Source organism: Cuculus canorus, chromosome 3 (assembly GCF_017976375.1).
Source record: "Cuculus canorus isolate bCucCan1 chromosome 3, bCucCan1.pri, whole genome shotgun sequence".
NCBI lineage: Eukaryota > Metazoa > Chordata > Aves > Cuculiformes > Cuculidae > Cuculus > Cuculus canorus.
The window spans coordinates 111,347,736-111,371,075 of NC_071403.1; the positions used below are offsets into that span (position 1 = coordinate 111,347,736).

General features: G+C 44.3%; 2 protein-coding genes across 5 annotated transcripts in view; one reads left to right on the forward strand and one right to left on the reverse strand.

Moving 5' to 3' along the window:
• On the forward strand, positions 1-22,452 carry ATP6V1C2 (ATPase H+ transporting V1 subunit C2). Of its 4 annotated transcripts, none has more exons than XM_054061930.1 (13): positions 1-217; positions 1,604-1,762; positions 3,276-3,343; positions 8,066-8,151; positions 12,749-12,843; positions 13,520-13,611; positions 16,820-16,918; positions 17,976-18,044; positions 18,975-19,067; positions 19,497-19,590; positions 19,889-19,986; positions 20,353-20,482; positions 21,274-22,452. In XM_054061930.1, the coding sequence occupies exons 2-13, from the start codon at positions 1,634-1,636 to the stop codon at positions 21,367-21,369; spliced, it is 1,149 nt and encodes a 382-aa protein (XP_053917905.1). In that variant the 5' UTR covers positions 1-217; positions 1,604-1,633; the 3' UTR covers positions 21,370-22,452. The 4 variants fall into 4 exon arrangements, with proteins under 4 accessions (XP_053917905.1, XP_053917903.1, XP_053917904.1 ...); XM_054061928.1 differs by lacking the exon at positions 1-217 and adding an exon at positions 918-1,174; XM_054061929.1 differs by lacking the exon at positions 1-217 and adding an exon at positions 1,198-1,221.
• PDIA6 (protein disulfide isomerase family A member 6) overlaps positions 21,852-23,340 on the reverse strand; it is a 16,644-nt gene continuing 15,155 nt past the window's right edge. The window contains exon 13 of the mRNA XM_054061927.1: positions 21,852-23,188. Within this exon, the coding sequence (XP_053917902.1) occupies positions 23,120-23,188 (69 nt within the window). The 3' untranslated portion in view covers positions 21,852-23,119. The remainder of the gene's footprint in view (positions 23,189-23,340) is intronic.

The following is a 23,340-nucleotide window of genomic DNA, read 5'->3' on the forward strand; positions in this document are numbered from 1 at the left end:
TTTCCTAAAAGTTTCTTTATTTATTCCACAACCCACACACTTCCCAAAGTCAGGCGGTGTTTAACGAAGAGAAACGCGTTATTTTTGCGAGTTTAAAAGCGAGCAAAAAGATGAGAAGCTGCAAGAGTCGGGGCCGTCACCAGCTGTAAGGGTTGCCTCGCCCAGCGCGGGCGGAGCGCGGTCCCCGCCGGGAGCCGCGGCAGCAGCGGGCAGCGAGGTGAGGCGGGGAGGGTCGGGCAGGGCTCCTGGGACAGCAGCATCCCCCCATCCCACTGGCAGCATCTCCCCACCGGCAGCATCTCCCCATCCCACCGGCAGCATCTCCCGATCCCACCGGCAGCATCTCCCGATCCCACCGGCAGCATTCCCCCTCTCCCACTGGCAGCATCCCCCTCTCCCACTGGCAGCATTCCCCCCATCCCACTGGCAGCATCTCCCCTATCCCACTGGCAGCATCCCCCCTGTCCCACTGGCAGTATCCCGTCTATCCCACTGGCAGCAGCATTCCCTTTATCCCACTGGCAGCATCCCCCCTCTCCCACTGGCAGCATTCCCCCCATCCCACTGGCAGCATCCCCCCTATCCCACGGGCAGCATTCCCCTCATCCCACTGGCAGCATCCCCCCTCTCCCACTGGCAGCATTCCCCCCATCCCACCGGCAGCATCCCCCCTATCCCACGGGCAGCATTCCCCTCATCCCACTGGCAGCATCCCCCCTCTCCCACTGGCAGCATTCCCTCTATCCCATTGGCAGTATCCCCCAGCTCCGGCAGCATCCCCCCCACCGGCAGCATCTCCCCCTTCCCCTCTGCCCATGCACTGTGGGGTCTCCAAGTGCGTGAAAGGCAAGAGTCAAACCTTTCCCGTCCCACGCAGCTGAGACCAAAGCCATGCCGGGTGTGGGGAGAGCCTTCAGAGACGAGTGGGAAATTCCTGTGTGTGGTTTCTGCTTCTCGCTGTCCTGCCCTGGTCTGTTTCGTTGTCACTGGTGCAGTTGTCCCCCAGGGATTCTCGTGACTGTCATATCTGTGTTTTTCTGCTGATAGCACCTCTGTAATGCCGCAGCTTGCCTTCCTCCAGCTCCTTCCCATCCAGCCTGGGAGGAAAAACACAGGAAAAAGCAGGATTCTATCTTGCTGGTGGCGTATTTTGCCACCTGTATGTTCAGTAAAGGTCATTTTACATCTTGCTTTCACTTTTTCCTACGAATGTCCAAAAATGTGAGAGATGGTATTTAACAAACAGAATTCCTTAATTACATTTGAATGGTTTAGTGAAGTTCCCAAGCTCCACAATGGAGATTGGGCTTACGGTGCAAGGAGAATAAGGCAGGCTGGGAGGGCAAAGGGGAGGAGGAAGCTTCATTTCTTCATTCAGAAACTGGATGGAACAACCCTGAGAAAGGAGGAACAGCCCCACTCTTTCTGTGACATTCCGGAGAAGGTCATGTTCCATTTCAGCCTGAGATGCAGGGCTGACTCACTCGCCTTGTGCTTCTGAAAAAAAAAAATCATTAATCCGTTCTAACTTTTTCTGTTCTTTGTGAACAGCCCTTTTTGTGTGGTGCTTTTTTAGACCCTTACCCGCTTTGTGTCTCCACAGCGATCAGGAGTGAAGGGAAAATATAAGATCATGTCGGAGTTCTGGCTAATTTCTGCCCCAGGAGATAAAACAAATCTGCAGGCATGGGAGAGAATGAATGCGGTGACGTCTAAATCCAACCTTTCCAGCAACAGCAAATTCCATATTCCAGACTTAAAGGTAAACAGGGAGAGGATTTGGGCAGGGGTGGTACAGCAGCATTAGCCACAACTAAAGACTTTTTGGAAAAAAGTGGGCTTTGTCTTTCGGGATAATGTGCAAAGAGCAGAAGAAGATTGCAGTCAGGGAATGATTTGTGTTCAGTCAACTGAAAATTGATCAGTGAGAAAAGAAATCATTGTGCTTAAAGCTGACCTTCACATTTTAAGGTTGTAGGTATAAGGAGTGAAGATGACCAGTTAAATAACTAATTAATTGTATTCAATGTTCCATTTGCACCCAGCCATGAAAGTCATATAGCATTGGACATCTTTAATCACTAATGCAAAGGGAGTAGCTGAGTATTTTAAACCGTGCCAGTAAGACTACTGACAGAGAAAACAGTGCTGTAATGCACAGTACTCCCTGGAAAATGGATGTATGTGTATATTCAGTTACGTTACCCTGCTTCATATCACCATATAAATAGGAAGAGTATGAATCCATGATGGTTTTTTATACCTTTTTTTTTTCTTTTAAATCAACACCTTATTTTTAGTTTGTGTGGCTATGAAAAATCCAAATATGCTCCATTAAAGTCAGTGGAGCTACCATAGACATAGAATTTGGTTCTCTGGGGAGTTGCCATCACCCATCACTTAACAAAGCTACACTGAGACTGTCCAGGATCTGACTTTAGTCCAAAAAAATTGTTAACAGCTATAAGATTTGTGCTATAAGATTACATAAGGATGCAGGTAAAAGGAGAGTGTGGCCTGTTCCAAAGTAATAACCTACTGAATTTTCACATGAATGTTTCAGACTGGGAATATTCCTTTTTGTATGTGCACCTGAGATTGCTGGGTTTCACCACCTATGGGCCTTACCCAGCCAGCATTGGTGTGAGTCCATTAATGTCGAAGGAAGTTAAGCATTTGCAGTACCTGAAGATGGAACCATTATATATTCTCCTAATTATCATCCATTAATATTCTCCTAATTGTTCTATGTAAAATTTTTTTCTTCTCCTTCAGTTGGACCCTTCATAATGTTGAGCTGGCAACATTACAAGAGAAGGCTCGGCAATATATTGCAATACCATAAACATAAGATTATGACTGTGACAGAGTCATACAAAAAGCAGATGTTGGTCTTGGAAGAAATGGCTTTGTGAGAGGCTTAGTCTTCGGTAATAGCAAAGAACGCAAAAAAGAGTCCCCCTTTTGAATAAGTGCTACTTCCCTTGGTTCTCTCAATATATCAGATGTTTTGTGTGCATTTCTATTTACTATTTTATCATTTAAAAGAACAGTCTACGCTACTTGGTGATATGGGGTTGAAAACAGGAAGGAAGACACTGACGTGTAATCTCAAGACTACATATACCATTTTTCCTTTATTGGAAAAGGTTCTATATGCCCTAGGCCTTGAGTAAAGGAATTGCTACTATTTTCCACCAAGTAAATAAAATTCTGCCAACAGAAGTCTTAGAATGACTTGTGTACCTTTCACCTACTTCTCATCTTCTGCACAGGTGGGGACACTGGATGCTCTTGTTGGTCTGTCAGATGAGTTGGGAAAACTTGATAGCTTTGCTGAAAGGTAAAATAGATCTTATTTACTACCTACAAATGAGAAACAGACATTGTTTATATGGGACTGTATGTCCTTGTGTTCACCTCTGTCTCACTCAGTTCAGCCTGGACTACAACTAGACTAACGTGGATAGGCTTTGTTTAACCCTTTTGTTGGTTGTCATGGAGTCATCACGAAGAAAAGCCCATTCCTTTAAACTTGGATTAATTAAGCCAGTGATAGTTTTATCTGCACAGCAGCCGGTTGGAGTGGCACTGCTAGGGAAGCTGTTTCTCAAAGGGAAACTACTAAAAAAGGTTCTTTTTATTTTCTGAAGAACATCATCCTGCCCCATCCAGAAACTTAAATTAGTAAAACCTGTTTGGGGAATATGAAGCCCTCTCTGATCTTATTTTCCCAGAATGTTTTTCTTGAGCCTTCTGCCCCTTTTCAAACAGATATAGGAGTTGTAAGGAATAAGTTCTTTAGAATGGAATCCAGAGCTCTCCCTCTTAGACTTCTAAAGTCCTTGAAAATCAGAATACTGACTCACATCATATCAAACCTACCTGTGCAGAAACTCACAGGATCTCCTTCCTGATCATCATCCAGATAGTCTTTTGGGCCAAACTGACCCGGGTGTACAAAGAGTAAGTACAGCAAGCTGAGAAGATGCCAGGTTTAAAGATACTTCATGGCACAAAGCAGACTTTGTTGTTGAGGCAGTGAAGTACAATCTGCTGGGGTTTTTCATTTGGGTTTTTGTTTGGAGATTTGGGGCAACTTAATAATTTATCCATCACGAAAATCTTCTCCATTGTGACCCTGCCAAAAAAGCAACCCTGAATTTTTTGTAGACTTGATCAGGCCCCTGGTTCATACTGCAGAAATTCTTGATGAAGTGGGAATGGGGTCAAATTTGGGGAGAAAGAGTGCCAATACCTGCTATCTGTAATTATGGAAGGTGTCTCTAGTCAGGGCAGCAGATAAGCAAACGACTGCACACTCTGGGTTTGAGGGCTGCCAGAAATCATGCAGAATTGATTTTTCAGAAGCACTTCACTAATTTTCAGCTTTATGAAGAATTGGGACTTCTGAAAAGCCGTTTGTAGGATCCATGTGAGATCACAGATGTAATTTTAAGTGAAATGTCAGTGTGAGCTTCCTAGGCTTACAGTCTCCTTCTGTTACCTTTGTCCTTACTTGACAACATGGTACAACCCCTTGTTCAAGCTGGATGCCACTTTACTCCACTAATTGTCCCTTTAATGCCAGTAATGACACTTACCAAGTCATAGGCATGGAACAAAGGGGTCAGCAGGGCCCTTCCACCATAAGCTACTGAGGCAGGAACTCATTTGTCTCGTTTGCCCATCCAGCCAGGTAATTAGGAAGGATCAATGAGATTAAAAATAAGAAAAATGAGTTAAAATTAAGAAAAAATTATTAGAGTAGAATAATAGCAGAGAATAATCAACATAGATTAAGTCCCACAAGGAACTACAAAAGCATTTTGTGTTTAATAAATGCCTAGGGGTTTGAATCCAAATTGTGACTCAAGGGTTAAAATGCCAAGGACTTCTTTAAAGTAAAAGGCACCCAAAGGGTTACAAGCCTGTTCAAATGACCTGAGCACTTATGTTCCTGCTCCTCTGAAAGAGCTACCTGCTGAACTGTGGCTGGACAAACACAGCTGCCGGAATGCCAGGCAGAGCCAACCTGTCAGCGCTGCCTCCTGCTAGGACAGCAGAGAAGGGGCAAGAGTTTGCAGGATCTATTGTTTCCACGCACTTTTATTATTTATTTACGCAGGGAGGTGGAGTGTTTTTCCATGTCACCCTGTGATAGCATGGAGCTCTCTCTAGCTAACGATCGCCTCGATCACTCTTACCCAGGGGTTCTCCTGAGTCCTCATTTGGCCTCAGTGGCCTCAGATTGCAGGGCTTCGGCTTCCTGCAGTGTTTTGCAGACCTGGCTGGTAGCACCCCATAATACGTAGCATCATTTAAAGAGTATTAGACTTTTATTAATTAAAGTAATGTCATTGCAACAATTTCAGAAGCAAAATGTGAGAATCTTCCAAGCCATAATAATAGGCTGAATGGAGTTATTCTCTTAATAGGTTATTATTCCTACTTCTTGAGTTAGTTTAACTAAAACCCTCTCCTTTTGTAAAACAACATTTTAGCATGATATTTTCTTAGGGTGGGATTCATGTCATCTAAAGGCAGAAGTTTAAGGCTTGGATGTAAGAGCTGCTCGCTGTTGGGTGTCACTATAGTCAATTGGGCTCCCCTGGGGGTCTGATTCTCTCTCAGATCTTGATATGCATTCTGTCTTTGCATGGGGAATGTGTTGGATGAGTGAATCCCACTTACATTTCACAGGATGCAAGGCAAGGCACAGAGACTAAGTCAGGACTGGAGAACGTTACTCTGGCCCCGTATATACATCCTGCTTGCAGAGACCTTGGGGGTCCTAAGCTAGAAGGGAGACAAGTTTGCCTGGGCAGCCAGGACTGTTGAGAGCTTGAAAGAATATGCCTGTCCCACCATCTATACCTGTGGAGAGAGACCAGTCCCGACGGTCTCCCAGCTATCAGGTTAGCCCCCAGCTGGTTCAACAGTAACAAAAGCAGCTCAGGCCCTTGAAAATGCTGCACTTTCCTGTTGGCTGCTTTCTCCATAATGTGCTTAGCCTCCTGCTATACTGTTCTTACCAATGGGGCTGGAGTCCTGTCTCGTTCCAAGTTCCTTTGGGCTCCCTGGACATCCTGAAGGAACTGAAAACCAGCTGTATCTACCAGCTGAATATCACAGAAGTTCTTGGCAAGATCACAGCTGTGGGGATCCCTACACTCTCTCCATGGCCCATGTGTAGGCACCATGCAGTGTTCTCCAGCAGTGCTCAGCTGGCGCTGGGTCCGTAAGTGGCCGCAGCAAGATGGTGGGAGCCCCTAAGAGGGCTGTGAACTAAAGCACAGTGGTGTAGATTTCTCCTACAGGCACTCTGAACTGTGCCTGTTGAGAGTCACGAGAAGAACGGTTTGGGTGGGAAAGGGCCTTTAAAGATCATCTAGTCCAATGTCCCCTGCAGGGACATGTCTTACTAGACCAGGTTGCTCAAAGCCCCATCCAATCTAACCTTCAATACCTCCAGGGATGAGGCATCCATAACCTCTCTGGGCAACCTGTTCCTATGTCTTGCCACCCCCATCATAAAGAATTTCCTCCTTATGTCCAACCTAAATCTATCTTCTTTTGGTTTAAAACTGTTCTCCCTTGTCCTGTCACTATAGGTGCTGGTAAAGTCCCTCTCCATTTTTCTTATAAGCCCTCTTTATACGTTGAAAGGCCATAATAGGGCCTTCTCTTTTCCAGGCTGAATGAGCCCAAACAGCAGAAATTCTGACTACTGCATTCTTGCCAGCATCAGCAATCTCTCTCTCACAGGATGGGAAAACCTTTCCGAAGATTGTGATTTTTTTTTTCACAGGAATAGAGATAGGGGGAATCTTCCCCTCTATGAATTACTGCTTTTAAATTGCCTATATACCTGCTTTGCAGCATATCGAAGAAAGACCTTTTCTCTGATGCTCTCATGGCATTTGTACCTGGCCAGAAGTCCTTTTCCCAAACTCTTGAAAGCCACAGGATGTCACAAGACATATTGTCCAAACACTATAGATGTCCTTTCAGTCTCCAGCTCATCTGCATCCGTACTAGTCTCCCCTCTGTAAGGAAAGAAAGGGAGAAAAAGCCTGCTACTATGCTCCAGTCCCTGTCACCATGCCAGGGCTTGTGTCAACTTCATGTCTCTGCCGATTTCATGATGAGGCAGTCACGTTTTAGCTGCAGCATGTTTTCCAGGGTATAGTCAACCTGGAACAGTTACGGAACTGAAGGCCAAATATTTTTAATAATTCTGAGTAAGGAAGAGTACTTAAACAACAAGAAAAGCTCTAGGACTGTATGAAAGAGGTACTTTGAATAGATCCAAGAGGATCTACTGCTGGAGGGACTTGATGAATCCATTTTTAACAAAAGCAGGGAACAGGTAACTGTGTGGAGATGGTGTACTCCAAGAAAGACTATTTTCAATTCACTGCTCTGAATTAGGCAGAAAGAGAATTTGAATCTAGTTCTCCCTCACCTTAAAGGAGTGCCTTGTGCTCCATGCTAAAGAGAAGAGAGAAAGAGCCCCCTAAAGAAGAGGAATGAGAAGGAAATTCTCCCTGTCAAACAAGAGAACATTGTTGTTTTCCCCTGAATACTTTGTAAGGACCCTATCCCAGGAAGCCCTACGGTTCACATTCATGTGAACATATGGCTCACATGGGACCCTATCCCAGGAAGCCCATGGAACACATTTTCAGCCAGTGTTAGTCTGTACGCAGTCTCTTATTCCTTTATTACCTCCAGAGTTTTGAACACGGGTTTCTCGCCTTCTGGTTTCTGCTATAAGTATCGAGTGTTCAGAAGACTTGATCTTCAGAGTCTTGATCTTCTGGAAGTCTAGATCATTCGGGAGCTGATATTGCTGATGTGTTTACGGAGATCAGTGTATTTAGAAATAAGGTACTTAGTTCTGCAATATGCCATAGGTTGTTTATGATGATTTGAATTGCAAATTAACCCATCTTGCTTCAAAAGTTTTTGGTTTGGGCATCGCCATATTTATTTAATTGTGGCAGTTGTTTTGTATTCATTTTGTTTCTTCACTAACAAAGCTTCTCTTGTTACATCTAAGCATAATAAAGAAAATAGTCCAGTACATAGGAGAAGTTATGGAGGACTCAAAAGATAAAGTCCAGGAAAATCTTCTGGCCAATGGAGGTAGGTGCTGTGAATGTGGATATTTCAATGCATTGATGCTGCCTGTGTTTGCTTCAGAATATGAATGTGTAGAATTGAAACAGTCACACATCAGAAAGGACAACCATCAGTGACATTTCTTTGGGACACATCTCTCCTGCTTCCATTTTTCTCAGAGTTAGCAGAAGTTTTGCCAACTTTGCTTCCAGGAGAGTGTTGGGTGTCTAGTATTGAAGTAGTTTCTAACACCAGAGCTGAGGAGTGAAGAGGAATGCAGGAGACATCCTTCTTCACTCCTAGCACCTTTCTATTCCCTGTATGGGTTTCATCTCTCGCAGGCAGCTGAAGCTTTTGTATGGCTGCAAGACTCCTCTCAGTTATCTGTTAGCAATTTACCTTCCCTCCTACAGTGCTGGGATAGATCACATTGTTAACTATGGACTTCTGACACCATAGCTGGATCTGTGAGGCAACAGCTCTAAGATATGGAGCCAGGACTGCACTCACAAGGTCATGCCAGGATCTGGCAGGACATGCACCACTACTCCTGTCAGGAGGAAATGCCCTCCCGGGTGTTCTGCCCTGGCTGGCAGCAGCTGTGTGGCAGAGAAGAGAAGGTAGTGATGTCATGGACATCTCTGTCACGACAGAGGGCTGTGGGAGCCCATTACCTTACTGTGTAATCCCCTGCAGCATCTCTAAGTAATTAAAACAGTGTTTTTATGGCATTCATGAACTTATTTCTCCCTTTTATTACCTAGTATGGTACTCAAAGCCTCAAAGGAAGCCTGTGTCAAGGACAAAATTAACATTTAGAAACTGATGGCTCCTGGTTCTCTGCATTTTTCACTAGACTCTGCTATCTTGGAAAAGTACAAGAAAATTGGATGTGTTACATATGCTAATTACAGGCTTTAATTAAACCAACAGTGTGCACTCTATCAGCCTCTGACTGTCTGCAGTGTTGCACTGTCTGAATAACGGATGGGGAGGAACTTCTTTTAGAAATGTCCTCCTTGCATGATGTAAGACTGACATTTGATGAGTGCAACTGCTTGACAGGTATAATAATCTCACTTATTGTGTTTCAGGGCTAAAGGATAAAATGAAATGTCTAAAAAGTATGTTGAGGACTGATGGTTGCGGTGTTGTTACAAGCATGCATTTGTGTGTATTAGTGCTAGATGCAAGTCTTGTTCTGGTTGTAGAGATACAGTGATCAGGTTATGATGGATTTCTCAAGTAACAGCCTCGTAGCTTGATCACGATATCCCTATGACTTGAGAAACAACAGGTTTCACTGATTTCCTTTATTTCCTCTTTCTACACCATTTTCCTTTCCTATCAGCTCGTATGTGTTGTTAATTTCTGTCCTCTGTCTGGATTTGGTCATCCAAACAACTCATACTAAACTAAGACATTTCCAAGATTATTGACTGCATTGTAAAAAAGTGAGTCAGATGTAGTATATGATCATATATTCCAGTGTCATTCTTCGTAAGTGGCAGAAGCTCTTCCTCCTTCACTTTCACATTAGCAAAAGGACCCTAAAGCTGAAGACTTCCTCAAGGTTGTGAAATCAGAAACAAAATTATGAGACACAACTTCTTGCTCTATGATCTTGTTTCAGACTACTAGACTGCCCCAATTAAAATTTTCTTTTGAGTTACACTAGACAAATTTTCTGGTTTTATCTCAGTTGCGTATATTCCCTACAGCAATTTGGTCCATGTACTGATGAAGATGATGGCTATGTGTCTAACAATTTCTTGGTTAGGTTTGTGCAAAGAAAAATGCAAAGTACTAGAAAATACTGCACTTTAAGTTAAGTGAACAAACACAATACTCTCAAGTGGGCAAGAGCTGGAAGCAGCCACATGGAAATGTCTCTCTTATAGAAGGAAAATGTGTTTGTGTAATAAAGGGAGTTCTAGTATATCACAACAGCAGGAAATGCTTTCTTGCTAATGATCAAGTAAAAAATGTGAAACACGAGTAAAGCTTTTCACCAAAGATTCAGACCAAATTCTCTTCCATTTATAGTGATGTTAAATCCAAATGAATTTCTAAGTTTTGTAAGTGGTGGAATTACTCCATTCTTTACAATGATCTCAAAATAAAGCAAAATGGCAAGTAACAATTTTGAAGAATTAAGTGTTTTGAAGGGAAAGGATTTAACATTGCCTCTGAGAGCTGCGTGAGTAAACCAGAGCCAGGAGAGATTCAGGCCATGGGCTTCCAGGCACCTGTGAGCCTGCTGGGGTAGGTAGGAAGCATCCCTCCTGGATAAACAGCTATATGAAGTCTTTTAGAACTGACTTGACAGGTTCCATACATGAGAGGTGCCATTCCAGGAGCATCAGGGTGCTTGGATTGCCTGGCATTTTAAGCTCAGTTCTGCTAGTGTGTTCACAGCAGTTTGTGCCATCCCTAAGATCAGGCTGCTTAACTGAACTGCATCAGTGCCAGAGCATCTGCTCAGGAGTGAACTTGTGAAACAGGCTGAGAACTAATGCTGTGCTTAACTGCCTAACATTTGAATTCTGCTGAGGATAGAAAGGGCACTTGTGGGTCTTCAGGGACCTTTCATAGCTCCACAGCTACGAATAGGTCAGTGACTGTCTTCAAAGAGCCTGTGAATACACTTGTTCCTCTGCACAACTCGTTAATACCATGCTCTTTGCAGGTTTCATTCCCATTAAATTTAGCAAAGCCTAAGCAAGAAAGCTTGGAAGAGAGGCAGCAGGATGAAAACCTTGTGTCATGTACCCTGTGCTGAAAATACTTTGCAAACTTTGTCACTCAAGAACTTTTGACCTCCCTGTATTCCCCTCAGGGAAGAGACCGTGGACAAGCACTGCCAGAGAACTGCACACATGGGAGGTGTGTGACAGCTCTCCCTACCTTCCTTAGTTTTGCCCCCTTCTCACATCCTCCCTGTGCAGGAGAATTTGCTGGTTCTCGATCAGACCTTGGCAGGCAGGGTTGGATCTTTGCCTCGTGACTCCTGTCTTTTGGGTGTGAGGGAGGTTTACACAGTTATGTTTTTCAAAGAAAGAGGAGGAGAGCACCATCATGTCAGTGCTCTCCACCTCTGAGGCAGTTTATCCATTGATAAGAAGCCTATTTCCTTCTAACATAAGACTTTCCATCCTTTGGAAATCTAATAGGGTAAACTGACTCTGTTGTGGGATGAGAGAAGCCCATGGAAAGTATAGTGCTCTCCTGTCAAGGGTATTTGGTATCACACCAGCCAGGGCAGTACCCTCAGCCTGGTAGTATGGCAATTACACAACTTTTCACATTCCTCGTCACGCACCTCAGTTCATAAAATTTTCCCCACACCCTGGAAGCCCGACCCATAGGAAATTGTACTCAGACCTTGCTGTTGGAATGAATTAATTCTCTGAACAATGAAGCAAAGAGCTGGCCCCAGCATGCCCCTCCTTTTATTTGGCATCTTGAACTTGTTTTACTCCCCGTCTAATGAGAGCAACCTCCCAGATATTCACCATGTTTAACCCCCTGGTTTGAAAGGAAGCCCACCCTGCAGGTGACAGTGCCTCCGGCTTCTTTGCGTAGACATCAAGACTCTGCCTGTTGCCGTTCTCCAGCCTCCCTGCCCGGCAGGGGAACAGTCCTAGCCCCCTTTTTTTTGTTGTGGCAGGACGCATGACTTTATCTCATCCCATAAAGTTGTCCAAGAACACTGTATAGGGGTCTGGTTGGTATCGTAAGGGCTCTCAGGACTCAGGCAGGGTCTGATTTGATGAACTGCTACCGAATTCCCTATTTGGTACCATAATGTACCAGGCCTTAATGCTTTCTGATGTTAAGGAGCCTTGGTCTTCCAACAGAGTGAATCAGCATCATCCACTTCTAGGAGCAGGGTGTTATATTTGTCATCTCCCCTCAGTTCTACGAAGAAGCCGTGGCTCCCTGTGGTCCAAGTCTGCTTTGTTTGGGGGTTGCATGCACAAGGCCTTGCTGTGAATTTCTGTCATTGGATGCCGTGACTGGATTTATCCATTTGGAGCAATAACATATGCCTTTGTGTGATATGAGGAGCTCTGTGTGCAAAGTCAGTGCACCTGAATTGGTTTGATTTCTGGTGAGCGCTTGACTGAATCACAGAGAAGTGACATCAGCTACGTACCTTTGATCAAATTGTCAACAACTTTGAGTATTGCTGCTGGTCCTGGGCACAAAGGATTTTTCTGAGAGCTCTTGCCAGGATTAAATTCAGGCATATTGCAATACTCAAGATTGTGGTTACACAAAGCTGTTTCAGCTGTGAAGAAGAATGGCAGCACATTGCTCTGTCCTGCTAATTTTACAGTAACACTTGTTCTATACTCTTACGTATAATGCAGAAAAGATTTCAGATTCAACTTCTACATTTGGGAATATTTAGAAAGATGATTAGGTTTGGCATATGATCTGTGCAGATTTGATCTAGATCAAATTTCTATGCTGATTCAGAGGTAGGCTTCTTGGTTCACTCCCACCTCTAATGTTCATGAAAGCTATGCCTCGGCTATAGCTGGGGACTGCTACCCAAACTTTGACCTGCCATCTGATAAGCTGTCTGCTTTAATGCATCTCTTTGCATTTTCAGTTGACTTAATTAGCTACCTGACACGGTTTGAATGGGACATGGCCAAATATCCCATAAAGCAGCCGCTGAAGAATATATCAGAAGCATTAGCAAAGGTAAATCGTACTCCAAATGTTAAGATGTCAGCACGGGGAAGCATGTCTTTTGGCAGTTTTTCCTCTCACAGCAGTCAGTGAGAGATTTGCCTTTGGTTTGGGCAGGAACAGGCTCAGAAGCAGACACTGTACTGAAGCAGTTAATACTATTTTAATTTCTAGTGTAATAATAATAATATATATATTCAAACCTAACCAGTCTATAAGCATAAGGCACTTCATCACATCCCCTAGAGTACACTAGCAGGCTTTCTGAACTTTAATCTCCTTCATTGTAATATCTTATTGATTTTACATACTGCCATATTGTTCTCCATTCTTTTGTAAAATTGTTGCTCTGACACTAAATCAAACACTTATCAGATGGGATGAATTATTTACGCTGCAGTCCATTCGGGAAGGTGTGACGTGTGCCTCAGTTTAGGTAACCAGTGAAACTGTGGCCTTGCTCCACGGGCACAGCTCTACCACACACGGTGACAGTTAACTGAATCCAACTTTCTGCAGAGGCCTTTGCCACAGGGGGACTCTGACACGGGGTCCCTCTGGCCATAGCCAGGTGGTCATACAAGGGGCTCACAGCTGTGTCCTCACATTGAGGTACAGAGATAACAGGAGGGCAGTGAGGACAACACCTCAAGCACCACATTGACTCACTTTTTTTGCTTTTTTTTAGCAAGTGACACAAATAGAAACAGACCTAAAGACCCGATCAGCTGCATACAACAATATTAAAGGAAATTTGCAAAGCCTGGAGAAAAAAACCGTGTAAGTATAACCATAAAATCACCAGGTTGGAAAAGACGTCCTTGGATCATCGAGTTCAACCCTTCCTATCTGCCACTAAACCATGTCCCTGAGCACCTCGTCTACCCGTCTTTTAAATACCCCCCATGGACGGCAACTCAACCCTCTCCCTGGACAGCCTCTGCCAGTGCCCAATGACCCTTTCTGTGAAAATTTTTTTCCTGATATCCAGTCTGAACCTCCCGTGGTGCAGCTTGAGGCTATTCCTCCTTGTCCTGTCCCCTGTCACTTGGGAGAAAAGCCCAGCAACCTCCTCTCCACAACCTCCTTTCAGGTAGTTGCAGAGAGCAATAAGGTCTCCCCTCAGCCTCCTCTTCTCCAGGCTAAACACCCCCAGCTCTCTCAGCTGCTCCTCGTAAGACTTGTTCTCCAGCCCCCTCACCAGCTTCATTGCTCTTCTCTGGACACGCTCCAGAGCCTCAACATCCTTCTTGTATATAGCACATGCCTGTTTGCATCTGGAACACTGCATGGCTTAACTAAGGACAGTGCATGCTCACACCCATTGCTGTGCAGTGGACTACATGTCTTCCAGCTGGAACAACTTTTTCTGGCTTTGGATACACTGAGCTTCTACAGATGCAGCAAAAGCCAAGAGGAGGGCTGGATTGGTCAGCGTGTCTCGGTATCAGCTCTGGGAGACTGCAGTTCGTAACAGGATTTTATTGGCTGAGTGAGCAGAGAGTCTTGGGAAAGACTTACAACCAAATGCAATCTATTGTTCTGATGAGATTTCAGGAAACCAGAAATTATATCAGCTGGGTTAAAAGATGGAGTCCTTTGCAAGACAGAGCTGTTTCCTATGGGAGCTCTGCAAATGCTGTTCAGAAAGTTAACCACAATACTCCAGGCAAAGATATCTATTCTCCCTCCTCGCTATGCCTACCTCATTAGTATACCCCACTTAAATTCTTCTTTTCTTTCTTTCATTCTGTTAGTCCAGGTGATGATCTGTCAGGGCTTCCCAAATGTTCTCTCTCCTCTCTTCAACTGCTTATGGTCCCTACCTTTGTCAGGGCTGGTACCTGGATTTTCTCTGAGGGGAGAATAGTAGGTTACAGTAGTAAACTCAGAGCAACTTAGAAGATACTGTACAAGCCATTGTCCAACACATGCTCATATGTGCCACTCTTTCTATTCAGGCCCCTTGCTCTGGGCATGAGACACGGGTAGGTCCTCGCCTTCCTGGTGCTGCAACAAGTCAGGCTGGCAGCCTGTCTAGAAACCAGCCTTTACGCCAGGAGAACACTTACAGGAGCTCAAACAAACCCCCAGGGTGGTTGGCATTTTGTTCTGAATATGGAGCTAAAATGAACGTGCCTGGCACCAACTGTGCTGAACCCAAGAAAAACCATATCGAAAATACTTCCAAGTGGTGGTTCAGAATGACTTTGTCAAAAAAAACGCTATCCCTCACGGAGAACTTCTCAGCATTGGGACTGCAGTGCCCACCAGGGTCAGCAAAGCCATATGGCAATTACATTTCCCCCTCTCTCTGCTGAGTTCCTGTGTCCACACCTCACTACTGCCAGCCAGCACCACTGTCCTGTGTCTCCAGCTCAGCACAGACAGTGTTAGACACATTAGTGTCAGGCCATGTGCATGTGGATAACCAGGGGCAGGAGAGACAAGGAGACCTTAGCTCCCATTTCTCCCATTTCCCTTTTTTCAGCACCATTTGTATTCCCAGCCCACTCCTGCAGCATCTCTCCAGCTCCCGCCTCAGCTCTAAGCACCTGGAAAGAGGCAGAAGTTCTGTGTCGGGAACTGAGGAGAACCATTATACATTCTGAGGGCCTGAAAGGGTCAAAAGCAGAATGATGAAGCCAGAAACCTTGAGAGCAGTGTTCTGTGCGGCCTGAAAGGGTCGATAACAGAAAACTGTGCTGAGATTAAAAGCCGCTCCTCCTGAAAGGGAGGATGCGGACACAGAGGTTCTTGGCAGTATAATGTGTTTCTCCCCATTCCAGGGCCCAAGCTAAATGTATACACTCCAGGAACACCTGCAGACTTAGTTAAGGATGTTATGTGAACTCTGGACAGACACGTAGACTCCTTGTTTTGTAGAACTTGTAGAGCCTGCTTTCTCACGACAAGAATAATAATAAAGTATGTAAACAGTGCATACAAGTACGATGTTATCTCAACCAGAAGAGTATAAAAACTCCGTTTGGAGAATAAAATGTCGCTACTTGCCACCAGAGCGGTAGTCCGTCTGTCGATTTAGGCGTCCCTGTGAGCTGGTCTCCGTCAGGGAACAGGAGCAGTGCCAAACCTCAAGCAAAGTGATGCATGAGAAGAATGGAGACCTCATGGTCCAGACCTATTTTCTTCTCCCTGTCCTGTCCACATTTAAATGCTGGCATCCCTGGTGTCTACCAGTGCCTGCTAACTCAGGTTGAACAAACATCTAATAAGGTATGACTGGACAGTCAATTAATGTTTAGACTGGCACAGCAAACCTCAAACTAAAAACTATTGGTCCTTCAGTGCTGCCCGGTGACGGGTAAGGCACCTCTCTCTCCCCATACACACCTAGTGCTGACCAGCCGTGCCCAGCCAGCCCCAGCCACCTACACTTACTCGGTGTGTAGCACTAGTGGGGCTTAACGTGATTAAGTGGGCTCAGGCTGCGAGGAGACTTCTGCAGTTCCTTCCTGTGCACAAGACTGCTGTTCCCCCTGTTCTTAGCTGGAGCTGTCTCTGTGTGCTTGTGCTTGTCAGGGCTGCTTTGATGCCTTAGGTCCATGCTAGTGTTGTTTATTCTGACTGAAGCGTGGTCAGGCGAGCAGCTCATCAGGCGAGCGGATGCCTCCGGCAAGATGCGGCTTTGGCTGGGAAGCAGGGTGGGAGCTTCAGGTGTGCACTTTGCAAGCTCCTTACTGTAAAGACAATAGCAGTTGAATGGTGTAATTTTCATAAAGGCATAAACTAGCCTAGTGCCAATCACCAATATTCTGCCAATAGTATCAGCTGCTTTTTTATTGTTTTAAGTTGCAGTAAAAATAACTAAATGGCCATTTTAGAAGTGTAGACATGTCCTTTAGCCACCTCCTTCCTGGTCGCCTTCTACCCAGGTATACACTATTAGCAACTATACACACAGCTCAATACCTCCAGCGGGCTGCTGCTGGATTCCTGCTAGCATTATTTTTCCTTTGTCTTGTAGGGGAAATCTGCTGACTCGGACCCTAGCAGACATTGTGCATAAAGAAGACTTTGTTCTGAATTCTGAGTATCTTATCACGCTGCTCGTCGTGGTGCCAAAGTAAGGCAATAGTGCGTGCACACGTGCTCTGTTTGGCGTTGAGTTTCAGCCCTAAGCACCGCATCCAGGCAATACGGGGTTGGGTTGGGGCATGGGTAGAGCTGTTAGGAAACAGGAAAAAACAGCTTCTGCCAAGAGGTGTGCAAAAGAAAGAGACAAAGACCACTCGAAACTCGGAACAGGACAGAATTGTGATGTAGGGTTTTACTTGCTGATGAGTGAGGTCTCAAACAGCCTTCTAGCAGGAATAGTACAAGTCAAAAAAGAGAGAAACAGATTTTTACTGGAGTGCAGCCACGTTACAAAGGAATTAGACCTGTCAAACTCACAAGGGCCCTGCTGGCTGTGTATTCATAAATGCCTGCACGTAGGATGACTACCATCACCACCAGTTGTGAAGTTCTTGTGTTGTCCTTCCCAGAAGCCTACACAAAACTTCCTCCTAGTATAGCCCTGTCCCAACACAGACACATACAGTGCCATAACTTCTCTGTCTTTAAAAAACGTTACAAAAAACTGTTTGAAGGAAGTTTGCTGAGTTTATTATCTGCAACTTCTTTCAGACTCCCCCTATAAACAGACTTCTCACTCTGCAAACTCTCACCAGGTCCTTGATGCCTTTCCCAGTGCCAGCATTTGCCATGTTTGCAGCATAGTGTCAAATCAGCTCTGGGATTGCACACAGCAGATGTACCACACACCTACCCGTGGGTCAGGCGCAGTTTGCGCAGGGGATCCTGGAGCGTAGGACGCTGTGAAACAGCCTGGAACCATGTGCCAAAATCCACATTCATCCCACTGTCAGCTTCCTGCTTTGGGACCTTCCTCATGCCAAGACCCAAAGTGAGGATTAAGGGTGCAGCACTGAGAGAATCATCTCCCTGGCTGGACAGGAGAGAAAAGGATATGAGAGGTTAAATGTATCTTAATCACATAACCCAGTAAGAAGAGCTCCAACTCTCCTACCCTAAGCCATTAGCTTAATTAACTATATTTATCAATGCATTTGCTTTCTAGTATATAGTATTTACTGTGCTTTGTTCTGTGTTGCTCAAAGGTCGAGCTATGTACAGTGGCAGAGGACCTACGAATCCCTCTCTGATATGGTAGTGCCTCGCTCCACCAAGTAAGTGAAATTCCAGATTAAGATCCCTGGTTTTTTTCAGAGATCCCTGTCACATTTCAGCCCCTCAAATTACTGGATTCTGGAAGGAACCACTTGTCTGGCACGTGGTCTCTGTGTTAACATACAGATGCGCCCAATCTCATTCTCAATTACAATTAGCAATGACTCTATTGCAGATGAAAGTTAAAAAAAAATCCTTTTATTTTTTTTTTAACGGTGAGCTTGTTCCCTTTTCCAGTAATTGAGTTCTTTCTACTTTTCAGCTAAGGCCTTTGCTTTTTGCATAAAACAGACCAACAATTTGTTACGGCAACCCAGGCATAATTCAGACATGCAATCACAGGCAACTTTATGAAAACTACTTTTTACAAAGATCAAACACTATCTTTGCAGCTTTAATTGCTTCCTGCTGGATAATTCAGTGTACAGTCATTTTCACTAGCAAATGCCATATTAACACTTATCCTTTCACCTGGAGTAAAAAATCCTTACTAGGAATTAAATATTCCATGGCACAGCTCCCACAGGCCATCGGGTCCAATCGGAGGCACAAGAGGTGAAAGTGGTATTATTTGAAATGGAAGAAATGGAAAGCATGGAGAAGGAAGGTGGCTGTGCTCTACTGCCTGTCTCAAACAAACAAGCCCGTGGAAAGTGGGGGAACACTGCCAGGAAACACAGAAAAATCAGGCAGGCAGAATGCATGTGTACTACGATAGGTTCAAGAACTTAATTTGTGGGAGTTTTACATAGGAGATAGTGTGGCTGTGCTAGTGAAGCCTTTGTTCCCTATTTCAGTCACAGCAGCTCTTGAAAAGGACAGTGTTGTTCAGTATCACAAACAGAAACAAAAATCTGCAAAGGAGGAAGGTAGAGAAGGCACAAGGGAGCTGCCATACCAAATCACAGCAGTGAATTTCCCTCCCACAGAATGATTGCTGAGGATGCAGAGGGAGGACTCTTCACCGTGACCCTATTTAGGAAAGTGGTGGATGACTTCAAGGCTAAAGCCAGAGAGAACAGGTAAGAAACACTGATTGCTAAGCAGGCCAGGCTAGGGAGGAGGTCAATGAGGATAAGGTGAGGCTTGTTTGTGTGCGGTACAGCTGAATCCATCACTGTTTTTAAGACTTCTTTACTATTCGTGCTGCTGCTGGCCCTAAAGCCACTGAGAAGGCAGAGTGGGAAGGAGCTGTGGCAGCACACACAATGATCCTCTTTAAGCACCAAACCACAGATCCCTGAGTCGTCCTTCCTGCTCTCATGCTACTGACAGCAGGAAGCTTGCTTTCTGGGGGCGACTTCAACTCCCAACTTTCCCCACATCCTTTAACCAGTTACATGGTTAGCAACTTTTGAAACATCCTGTATCTGCTTGTCCAGAGGCAAAAGAAATTAGCAGGCATACTGCTTGGACTATGGGTTACGACAGAAAATGTCATTCCATTGTAGGTTCATGGTTCGAGAATTTTATTTTGATGAGAAGGAACTGAAATATGAGAAGGAAGAGCTGATGAAATTAGCTTCTGATAAGAAACAACAATATGTAAGTAGCATATCAAGTTGGTGGCCCAACGACCACCTTTGCTGTTGGTGTGCCCAAAATACTCTCTCAGAAATGGCTTGATGGTTCCAGTAGACTTCTGTGAGTTTTTAGCTCCAAGAACTGAGGCTTAGCATAGAGAACACAATTTGCCCAATGTCACTTGAGTTTCTGATGAACCGCGCGCCACTAAGGCTGCCTGAGAATTCTCTCAGCAGTCCACGATGGCTTCAGGGGTGTTAGCTACGGAGCATCTTCATGCAGCAAGGGGACCATGACACTGTTGTGTCTGTACTCGCAGGGCCCTCTACTGCGCTGGCTGAAAGTGAACTTCAGTGAAGCGTTTGTGGCTTGGATTCATGTGAAAGCCCTGAGAGTCTTTGTTGAATCTGTCCTGAGGTAAGTGGATAAACATGCAGTGCTGGCAGATTCCTGGAGAAGGTAAAATGTACAACTCTTCCCGGGGTAGTTCCTTCATGGGAGAGAACATACACAACATGCTCCAGGAGCTCCCAGGAGACGACAGAAAGCCAATGAAAAACAGTTCTTAAGGGGCACTTACAAGGAAGTGGAAAAACAGAAAGACAATGTTCAGTTGACTTTTGTCCTCAAAAAGAAAATGCTTTAACGTAAGGAGGTGGCACACCACCACTGAGATTGTGCACTGCGGAAACCATCAGCTAGCATTTCAGGAGACTGAAGAAGGGCGGGAGTGGAAAGGTACCCCTTCCCAGCAGGTCAGCGTGTATATTTATGTGTTTCAAGGTATGGTCTTCCAGTGAATTTCCAAGCAATGCTGCTGCAGCCAAATAAGAAGTCTGTAAAACGCCTAAGAGATGTCCTAAACGTGGTCTTCAAACACCTGGATGAAGTTGCAGCAGCAAGTATAATGGATGTACGTATGTGGGCTACAACTGCACATGCTGTAGCTTGTCTCAGCTGAGCCATATGAACACTTTCACCATCCAGGGGTTACAGTCCTGGCTGCAGCTCTAATCCCTAGCGGTTACAGATTGGATTAGGGAACAGGTAGGCTCAGATTATGGTGGACGTGCATAGAGACTGCTTACATTTTCTGTTGAAGCATCTGATGTTCCCAGCTACCAGACTGAAATACGTCAGCTCAGTTATGTCAGTTCCTCTAGATTAAAAGCTTCAACTCTTCTATAAATACAAGCAAGAAAAAGGAACTCTGAACTAAATGCTAGGACTGTGACACCTCTGTCCCCTGTAAAAGGCTGTCACTGATTAAATACCTCAGGACAGAACTTTAGCAAGCCCCAGTACTTGCTTTTCCCTCCCCGTCTTCAGTGCATGAGCGATTTAAGATAAACCAGTAAGCATTAAACCAGCCTAAAATCCCCAAGCATAAAATTCCCAATGCACAAAGGGAAGAAAAAGAAATTAAGTGCTCTAGAGTTGAAGCACACAAAGATGCTACTATGCATATTCATGTACAATACACATTCATAAAGTCGCAACGAAGCACGAATTCTCCATGCTAACTGCATTACACAGCCTGAAAACACCAAGCGAACGCCAGTTTCTCAGTGGTTTCCCATCTTAAGCACAGTAAATACAAAACTCCATTTCACCGTGGAAGATGAGCACAAAAGCAATCCACTGTAGCTTGGAACTGTGCAAGTTTGTTTACTGGTGCTAATGTCATATTGTTTCCTTTTACAGCCTGGCATGGACATCCCTGGTTTACAACTGAGTAACCAAGAATACTATCCTTATGTCTATTTCAAGATTGACCTCAGTCTTCTTGACTGCAGTTAAAAAAAAAGATCACTCAAGCTTCATCTACTCCTTCTCAAGACCCTAATGTTACAGAAAAATGATTTTTAGAGCTGCTGAAAGTCAAATTAAAATGCAGATGCTGTAGATAATTGCCTAAGTTCTTCCTGCCACTTCCAGTAATTTTTACAGCAACTTCTATATAAATAACTGTTGTTCATAGTTTTACAAAAACATATTTCAGAGGCAGGAGGTACTATGGTAGTATTTATTTTTTTGGCAAGTTACAAAGATAGAATATCTATTGGACCTGAAATAAAAGAAATTAAAAAGGTGTGGTGGCTAATGGGTCTAGGTGTGTACAGTTCCATTTTTCTAACAAAGCAAACTTAAAAAAAACCCAAACAAAACCAAACCAGAAAAAGGAGAAAGCATCAAAGAAAAACCCAAAAGACTTTTTTTAATTTAAAAAAAAAAGAACAGCTTAAGAAGGTACTCAGAACTGCTGTGGTACTTATTATTGTATGACTTCTAGTCTCAAGTACTCTTAAATTTGGTTTCTGCCAAGACATTTCAGTTAGAGCCATTCCATTAGATCTCATCTGCCGGGATGCTTAAGAGCCAGAGCACATTTCCTGCCTCAAATCGGCAGTCAAGTTACTGTTGGCCACCAGAGGTTCTTACACTGCCTTTCCTAGGCTTGAGCTACAGGTGATCTCTTCCAGACACTAGATGACAAACATCCATATTAAGTTATTTCCTTGAAAGAAGAGGAAACTTTCAGTTCTTTCATTCCTTACTTATAAACAAGCTGATCATGAGGGTCACTTCACTAGACAGTGATACATGAGACATGGAGAGCAACAGAATACAAGAGTATTTTTATTAAAAAAGCAGCAGTAACCACCCCTATTCCCAGTCCCGATTCCTCTTCCAAGGAAATAGCAATTTCAAATCAAAACAATGCCAGATGGGGAAGCAACAAAGTATTAGATCCAATTTGCTGGAGACGGCACCACAGTGTTGTTCTGTTAGCACCTGGAAATTCTCATGCCTCAAAATGGGGATTAGCTTCACTGCTAATCCTAGGGAAAAGACCAACAGCTCCCAGCATCTCCCACTGCAGCAGCAATCCCACTTCCATTGTATTAATGATCTGGCACAAAGAGAAAGCCCCTGAGAAGGAAAAGGAAGACTGAAGAGCATTTAAACTAAGATTGTCTGTCCAATCAGGCTTCAGCCCAAACTGTAAGGTCTTTTACAGTAAGGGGGTGGTTTAGGGCTCCCCTCTGCACCAGCCTCTCTATTCTACAGTTCAGGAGTCAGTCAAAATAGGAAAGCTTTTATCAGGGGCACCTTTGTTTCTCTATTCAAGACTAACACTGTGTGTGAAAAATATTTTGGTTTATTCCTTAATTGAAACAGAAGCTGACCAGGTTTCACTTCCATGAAAAAAAAACCAAACAACATTTAAAATTGGTTACACTAACAGCCTCCAGTAGCACTCAAACAGCACACTACCAACAAAAAACCCAAGATGTTCCAGAGAAATATCCATGTTGTCCTCAAAATATTTGTTACACAATACAATCAAGTTTACTGGTTATGACAATTCATAGAATTTCTGCAATGTTTTCTTGAGATGTGTACAGTTCACTGCTGCAGTGCATCAAATAGCAGCGTGTCACGTGCTATTTCTCCATAAAAAGGCCACTGGAATATCCATCTGATTGTGAACCAGGTTGCAAACTGCTGCGCAAACTCTCCCAAGAAAAGAAATTTCCTGAAGATCTCACAGCTCATCTTTATCCCAGTCATCCAGATCCACATCACTGAGATCAATATCATCTTCAACCGGAAGCTGCAAAAAAGGGAAGGTTTTGAGTACAAGTTTAGAAATGCCTCATACAGAGACATCACTGATTTTGAAAGAGGCTTTCTTCATCCTGCCAGTAAAGCTCAAAGCATATTAAGCACAGGACAAGAGTTCAAAGTTTAGACTAGAGGGCCATT